This window comes from Dermacentor variabilis, chromosome 8 (assembly GCF_050947875.1).
Source record: "Dermacentor variabilis isolate Ectoservices chromosome 8, ASM5094787v1, whole genome shotgun sequence".
Lineage (NCBI taxonomy): Eukaryota > Metazoa > Arthropoda > Arachnida > Ixodida > Ixodidae > Dermacentor > Dermacentor variabilis.
The window spans coordinates 17,567,923-17,576,435 of NC_134575.1; the positions used below are offsets into that span (position 1 = coordinate 17,567,923).

The 8,513-nt window shown below is 46.0% G+C and overlaps 1 protein-coding gene across 1 annotated transcript; it reads right to left on the reverse strand.

Annotated features, from left to right (window-relative positions):
- Window positions 1-17: 17 nt before the first annotated feature.
- Window positions 18-8,155, reverse strand: LOC142589725 (uncharacterized). The gene is made up of 10 exons (XM_075701286.1): window positions 7,886-8,155; window positions 7,036-7,082; window positions 6,835-6,873; window positions 6,129-6,164; window positions 5,379-5,475; window positions 3,874-4,016; window positions 3,100-3,147; window positions 2,972-3,007; window positions 1,922-2,111; window positions 18-447 (listed from the first exon to the last, which is right to left on the reverse strand). The coding sequence occupies exons 1-10, from the start codon at window positions 7,947-7,949 to the stop codon at window positions 437-439; spliced, it is 711 nt and encodes a 236-aa protein (XP_075557401.1). The 5' UTR covers window positions 7,950-8,155; the 3' UTR covers window positions 18-436.
- Window positions 8,156-8,513: the final 358 nt, after the last annotated feature.

Here is an 8,513-nt window from a genome sequence, read left to right on the forward strand (position 1 = left end):
GAACAATGATTCACATAAATTGAGAACATTTTCTTTATTTAACAAAAACATAATGAATCGAAAGTAAACTGAATCTGTGATTAAGACGGGGGCCAGCAGTCAGTGTTTCCTCGCTGTCTTCATATGGCTGCGAGCCGCGCGGTGAACAGCTTCTCCCTGTGTTGATGACACAGCTTTTTGATGGTTGTTCGGACAACCGCGTATTTTGTAACATATTCAGTTTCTTATTTCTTTAGCGTGATGCATATCCAAGGAGCCATGTTTCGAAAGGGACATCATGGCTGCTGGCTGTTCCCGTGGCGATGACTCCCGACTCAGATCTAGAGGGTGACTACGACAGCTCCGGTCTGGCCCGGTAAATGACGTCAACGTTTGCCTGATTCACATCCTCTTTCCGGTAGGCGGGCTCAATCCAGCCGCAGTTGGTCCTTGAGTGTTAGTTATTACCTGCAGTGTTAATAACAAAGTTAATTAACGTGCATACGAATGTAGAAAAAGTAAGTGCCATATATTTAACTCCTGTTTTCTTAGTCATAAGGAAGTTGAGACCAATTTATACCCGGACCAAGGCAGGCTACTTTCCGTTACGCTGCTTGCAAGAAGAGGCTGCTATACGTTTTTCTAGTGTATACTTCAAAATTGTATAACAGGAAGTGCTTAAACTCAGGTTTTAGTTTACATGCGCGCTGCCATGCTATTAAGCCTCCATAAGTTAGTGTTAACTTTGTTTCTTTGGCCTACAGTGTAGAAGGAAAAATACTGTTCATGGCTGCTTTTCTTAATTATTATGCACAGTGTCCGGATACCGTAGGGAAAATACGTCGCACGCCCAGCGAACCCCCACCACAGATTTGAAAAATCATGGGTTGCCACTGGCATCGGGGCAACGTTACCGGCCGAGAACCATACTACAGTGACAAAAGAACCACATCCTGAATACAAGTGGGTGTCTCTGCCCTTCAGTCACGTTATATCCGTATACACTGAGACGGAACCTATTTTACTGCGACTAGCATTCCTTCGGAACTTCACGCGCTTTCTGAGGACTATCTGTCTGTAGGTCTGTGTCTCTAACCATTTTTTCCGCCAAATTGTATCGATGCGTAGCCCATGGCCTAATCACTACAGCATCGGGCTGCTGTGCAGAACGAACAGGGTTTGAAATGACCGTCGGACCAACTTGGATCTATTGGTATGACTGACTCAGTATGTGCAGCTCTTCAATTAACCACTTCCATGCCGACTTCTGTCACTGGGTATATATGTGCGGCTCTTCAACGACATCAAAATATATTTGAAAACTTCAGGGGTGCCGGGCGGAATCTAATTCGCGAAATATATATTCCCACAATCCAACCTGAGTGTAGGTCCTCACAGGCTCCTTGCGCGAACTTCGCGGCGGCAACGCCAGATGGCGCACCGTGCTCAGTAAACCCGGCTGCATGCACGCACCGTACATGCATGATGGCGCTTTTTGAGTAGTGGCAATACGATATGTCGCAGCATTGCCTCAATGCTAATCACATTGAGGCAATGCGAACGGATAGGCTTCCGTTCAACGAGAAGTTCGATGTATTTATCGTTATCATGGCTGCTAACAAGCACCCATTCTTGTATATTGACGGCCTTCATCTCGTTCGGCATTGGCAGACCAGCTGGTAACAAAAATACTACAGCTCTTTTAGGGAAAGAGAGAATAATTTATGCCGCGGCGATACTCACAGACACATGTGGTTCTTGGGAATTACCAAAAGTTAACTGAATACTCGTGCTATGCCAGTGATTTCTCCTGTTAAGAGTGCTAACTGTTTCCAGAAAAACTAACATGCCACTATAAAAGGCTTAACGACAGTGGGATCATAATCCGTGACTGAAGCGATTATGAAACTATTGATATGCAGAATGTAAGCGAGGCACTTACAGTTACCGACGGCCCCAAGCAGATTGTTGGTGAGCGAGCTGACGGCATTGGTGATACCTCGCGTGAGGAATCGGAATGGCAGCAGCGAGGTGAACTCGTTCAGGGATGAATTGAGGATGTCCACCAGGGGGCACACCAGGCTCGAGACAAGGTCCAGTTGCAGTCCCTCCGGGGCCACGCTCAGAATGCACTGCGCACGACCAACATTTGTTTAGGCCCACCGCTCACCGCTCGAGCTTTAGCTCATTTTTTTTTCAACATCTTGAGTGTGAACTTTAGCGTAATTAGCAAAGGCGGCTATCGCATGGAAAGCTTTGTGAATTCAGCCCGATAGAGAGAACCTGAAGGCACGCTGATCTTCGCTGAACCTCTTTAAAAAAACGTTTTCATGTGCAGCCCAAGGAGCACAAATGTTTTCCGTGTGATGTCCATATCATTCTTCCGGAAATTGTATGGGCCGCCATAATGTCACGGTTCTATTTTAATTCGTTTTCTTCCCGTACTTTGTAAAAGGCGCGAGCTCCTCCCCTCCTACGTTATGATAACTATGGGATAGTCGGCAGTTGTGTACGAAATGACACGAACGCAATCACCTGAAATGAATCACTGCGTTACACCGGTTATGGTTTCAGTAATTTCAGTACAAATTTCACATAAATTATCTTAGTGCAGTGTTGTGACCATATAGAGTCTGCAGCAATATGTATTCGTCATTCCTGAGTGTGGCAGCTTTCTGAAGTTAAAGTGCTTAATGTAACCACTCTTCTAGTCCTATCCGACAGCTTCATAAGAATGTTCAGGGATACGTAATGCACAATAACTGTACGCTCCGTCGCAAAGCGGGCCAACTTGCCGACGCTGTGCAAAATGTTCTCACGACGTGTCTTCGCGCCCAAATCGTGATGTCCACGCAAGGCTCGATTCTACACCCTTTCGTCAGACCCATTATTGTCAGACGTCGTATTTGTCACGTCCATTAGGGGTGTTCGCTGTCACAGCGGTAGGGTGGTCATCAAGTTATTATTCGATTCGAGCAGTGGTCGTACTTACTCCGACTGCTTGCAACAGTTCCCTGAGAATGGGGTCCTGGGCGAAAGAAAAAGGAAGTCAATGTCAGTAAGAGAACGGCTTTGAGCAAACACAAGTCAGCGAGCTCAATTGAAATTGAAATTCCTCACAGAAATTGTTGATCCGGCTTCGCAGAACAACAGGGTCCGGTTCAGACACTGCAACATTGAAACAGACGCGAAATTCAAAAAAAAAATTATTGAGGCACAAAAGATATTTTAGCGTCTGTTCAATCTCCGAGACATAGGCTAAACTAGAAGAGTGTTGTTAGCCGGGCTTGTTGCTACGACGAAATAACATGGCAAGCAACGTAAAAACGGGACAATAGATTAAGGCAACAGACGGCACGGGCACTGATATAACACAGCGAGGGCCTTTGTGATCTACAAAGCGCTCATGTCATCTGTTCTCCTAATTTTCTGCCCCGTTCTTGTGCTGTTTGCTTTGTTGTATCAACAAAACTAGAAGTGCGACAACGGAACAGCTCAAACGTGATAAGCACCCGAATATCGGTTATTAACAGTGCAGGGAATGCAGCTTGTGAATGCTAAGTATAAAACAGCAAGGCGGTCATCTCGCTTACTTTGTTCCTGATCATAGTGTCTGAGCAGACTCTTCAGTTCCGATTAGATTTTGCTGACAGATCAGGTGTAAAGGTTAGCATCATCTGCTTCCGACTATTTATATTCAGCTGTTCTGTATTTACAATTATTTCAAGTTTATTTCAGAGGCAACAGCTGGCACTTGGAAGAGCCCTCTTTTCACGGGAATGGTCTAATGTCATGAGTAAACAGCACGTTACGCCGCCGACATCAATGTACACCTTTCTACTTGCATATCCGCTTGGTGAGGCGTGTAAGTTTAGTTGCGACAACCGTCCTCACCGCTCCCACATTGAAAACGCTGGGCAGGCTGATCTGCAGAGGTTCCTGGCAGGCGATATTCCCTGGACTGAACCTGCCGCAGCCGAACAGCGGAATTCCGAGGGGTCGGCAGAGGATGTTCGCGAGACCACCGATGTCACCAGCTGCAGTGCGAAAGCGAGCGACAAGTGATTACTCAACAACCCGTGACGCTGCGAAATTACGCGGATCCCATGCCTTGTGGGAACCCGCGTAAGCGCGAATCTCCCTCCCTCCCCCTCTCTCTATCTCTCTCTGTCCCCGTACTCCCTCCTCCATTGCAGGGTAGCAAACCGAACGGGCGTCTGGTTAAGCTCCTTGCCCTTTCTCTCTTCTATTTCTCTCTATCTCACGTAAACGCGAACCGTTTGCCGCCTAACTCATGACATGAATGTTCTAGTGTTTCGCTTTTCCTGTGGTTAACATCCGCTTTCTGGGCTGGTTAAGGCACCATCAGAGTCAGACTGACGTGCACCTTCTCGGAGCCGCGTGTTGTAAAGCGTGATTGTTATGCGAACCTCACCGACACCATTTGTATAGTAGAATGGGTAACGTCATCTCGAGTACAACTAACTACATCGCTGCAACGAAAACGCGTAAGCACCCCCACAGACGCGCACTGCGATGTACTAAGTGCGTTATTTGCGGTGTTTATGAGAGAGAACGGGGAAGAGAGCGCTTGTCGTCTGTCTTGAACATCTGGCTACAATCATAGGGAATTCCTTGCGTGACCTGGTGTACAGAGCGCGATATATAAGTGGCGACACATGAGCTCCGAGATAAGGTGCCACAGCAGTGCGCGCCGCAAGATCTCGGAGGATTTTGTAGAGAGAACGAGAAAACAGATGCGCATCACACCAGTGAAGTACACGTAACTGCTTCTGGGTGTTGCTTCTGGACAGAAACGGAAATATACCGAACACGCTGCATTGTCACATACAGTCTTAAAGTGCTAGCTGACACTAGAAAAGAACGAGGAAAACAGGTGCCTTCTGGCTCTCATGCATGAAACATGGTGCTCAAATCCACGCCTCAGCGACGGGTCTCTCTTGTCTGTGGAAACGGTTCTCGAAGGCCCCACTTTTGCTGGTTGCACCACCGGAAGCGATTGCGAAGCTAGAAACACGTCACCGACTCCATGTCCTGGACAGCGCGTATTGTTACTATGGGAGGTGATGCACACGCCAAGCGTTTGAAAGCGCTGATTCGCACGAGGGAAGGACTGGTGATTTTATCATTCTGTTTTTCTGTGCATGCATCTGTGTTCTAATGGGTAATAAAGACAGAAAGAAGTCAATGTTTTCATCGCATTTGCATCAGGCTGTTGCGCTGGGGGACGCGCATTCGAATCCCAACATTGGTCGCATATTTTATTATCTTTAATGCACGATTGAGGCTACCTGGCCGAACGCTGGATGACACAGTACCTGGGAAGGATTTCGTAAATTATCATGAATGATGAAGTGAATCAGAAAAAACGCTCTCACACAGTCCCAGTCTAGCCAGCACTGCTTCTAGGAGCCCGACGACGTTGAAGAGCACGGAGACGGGGCTTCCGACCTGAGGCAGAATCTGGAGCACACACTGCGATGAAAAAAGATCGAGGGCATGGCGGTGAGGTCAAACGTAATCGTGGTGATGCTGCCCGGCACCATACCTAATTTCCTGCGAGCCGATCTCATAAGTATTACAACTCAAGTGCCATATAGATATGGGATAGGACTATACTTAAGGTTCAAGACATCTTATGTCTGAACTCGTGAAATGCTTATCTCAAAATTTGTTAACGAGATAGGCATTAGCAGCGAAGCTTGCGACGCTTTCGAAATTTGCTAGATTCAGCACTTGACTCTTAAAACAAGCAATGCGATCCTTTATTTTTTGCGGATTAACAGTCAACCAGCTTCGAGCATACCCTGTGAAAATTATGTAACCCAATGACGAGCTTTTACAAGATCTTCAAGACAGCGTCGCCGCGTCTCTGTCAGTTTTGCGTTTTGGGTGGCTTGCTAATTAAGCCTAGACTTGGGGTGACAGCGACCACTTTTCTATTGTAGAAACGTACAATGCAAACACATCTTATGTTAACTTCCAGCTTTAGTCTCCGTCCGAAACAACGAGCGGAGCAAGCATACATTAGTTACCATGTTTGCCCTTGCTCGTACAGACTACAGGAAATTATGTACTAATGAAAGCCATTATGTGTTGGAGCGACATATTCATTTCATGTGACTTACCCCGAGGAGACGAGTAAGGTCTGGTACGAGGCCCGCCTGCGAGGGACAACAGTGTTCGAAGCTTAATTAGCGCTAGAACCTTTACCTCATATCGCAAAAGAAAGTAAGGGACCGGTTGAAGAAGATAGTTGTGCTAGTTAGTAAAATATCTTGCGAGATGTAGTTTAGCAGCACAGAAAACCAATAGGGTACAGCAAAATAACTGCAGTAGAAGTGACTGAGTGTAAGTTGTCTGTGTCCTGTCTGATTTTAGCGCCGATAAAATTTCTTTTAGCATCCGGCAGTAAAGCGTTGGCACGTGAATCGCGAGCATGTATATTTCATCACTCAAGTCTTTCTCTGGGTCTTAGACAACGCCAGGCAATGGTAACATCACTACTCCACATATCGCTACTGAAGCAGATCGAAAACTAGCCAAGTTTGTAGTGGTTCATGACTAATAAAACAGTGCTCTAAAATTGAAGAGGATGATTGTGCTTGCGTTGTGCCTGTACACATTCCTTTCCATTCTCAGTGCGTGGATACTATTATTATCTCGCATATTATCACTCTAGCTGAATTTATACACCAACGTAATTTTAACCTACCGGTTCGGAAAGTGAAAATGGAACGTAGCTACGCTCCTTGCGAGGCGGATATCGCAGTTCTCGTTCTATGCAAAGCGTATGCACATAGATGAATCTTCATCGTATGCTGCAGAACTTACCGACGTGTCAGGACAGGCTCTCAGCGTAGTTCCAAGGCACTAGAAACAAAAACATGAGTTGTCTAAGTAGGACGCTTCGTTTTCCCGTTCACGATAAAGGAAAAGAGTAGAACATGCTTTCGTCTCTACGTAGACGCAAAAGTTGATTAACAAACTATGAAATTTAAAGAGTGCTAACTAGCGATACGGGTGACGACTCACCTCTCCCAAGTTGAGGATGTTGGGAAGTGTAACGTTGATGCACTGTCCTGCAGGCGAATAGAAAGTGAACTGTATTCAAGTAAAGGGAGCTAGTATTTCTTTTTTCTTTTTTGCGTGGCATAGAAGAACGTAAACAATAAAATTGTATTTGCTGTATTTTGACCTCAGATTCGTTCTACATGCACTCCTAACAGTTTGGCGGACGAAATTAACAGCCGGAAGGGTAATTTTAACGTCACCTGCTACAATACCTCAATGTCTGTTGTTTTCCGCTACTCAGCAGAGGTTAGTGGATTCGTTCCTTGATGGTAGCGGACTAATTTTGAATGAGCCGTGGGGAATGCGGGAAAACTCGGACATTGATATTTTGGCGCGCTTTATGGAATTAGAGGGACTCAAATGAATAAGGAGCTTTGTACTGCGGTGAGGCCTATATATAAGGCAGAGCATCGTCAATTAAAATTTTCACATTTCAATAAGCTTACTTTGTCACTACAGTAAAATTGGTACGGCCTACAGAAGGAACACATACGATGAATTAGAACCACATCTAGCCAAGTTTGCAGCAATACTTGCAGTTATAATTTCGGGAGGAAGGTTCAATTACGCTATAACCAAGGAAGGTAAAATTTGCCATGTCTGCTGCTTAGTGTTTTCTTCCTCCCTTTTTTCTTTTTTTTTTTTTTGAGTGCATACCCTTCGGACACATTTCAAATAGGAATATAGATTTGTAGATGTGGCACGTCTATAAGAATTTCTTACCTAGCAATCAAATCGGCGATTGGAAAGAGCAAAACAGCATGCATTGTAAACAACACTCTGAAGCACAAAAGTCAAAAGTGGAACCTACCATTAACGGCTGGCAGAATGGCCACTCCGAAGACAAGAAGCACGTACGACATTGCTGGAGTCATTTTGTTAGTATGGGCACGATGTAAAACTTAACGCGATACTCAGTGATGGAAATCTAGTTCCTGTGTCAGCTGGCGTGATGAAAGGCAAAATCACAGCCAAGAGCATGACGCGATAAAGTAACACGAAAGTCTAACCAACAAAGTTGGTAAAAGCAAGTCAGAGCAGCTAAGGCCGGAGATTCTCGGCGGCTATGGATCCCGGGTGTTGGGAGCTACTAATTTATACTCTTCGAAGGTCTTGTTTTCGAAACCAAGGACGGCGAATGGTTGGCTAAAAAACCTGACGGAAACTGTCGACGTCGCCTAACAGAAGCCAGCTCACTGGTGCTCCTTCGAGCATGGAGCCACTTCTCGGAAACTGACGTCGTGGGGATTCCTCCGGAACACGTGCTCTCGTAAGCGGCACCGACTTGTCTTCTGTTGGCTGCTATGAAACAGGTGGAGTGAAGCGAACCCTCCACAAGTTCGGCACGTGGCTCGAGCCAGAAAGTGCGCACCGCTAATTGTGTGCAGCAGCAGGAAGGCTGAAGTTGACGCAGGATTGAACACGAGCCACGTCTGTCG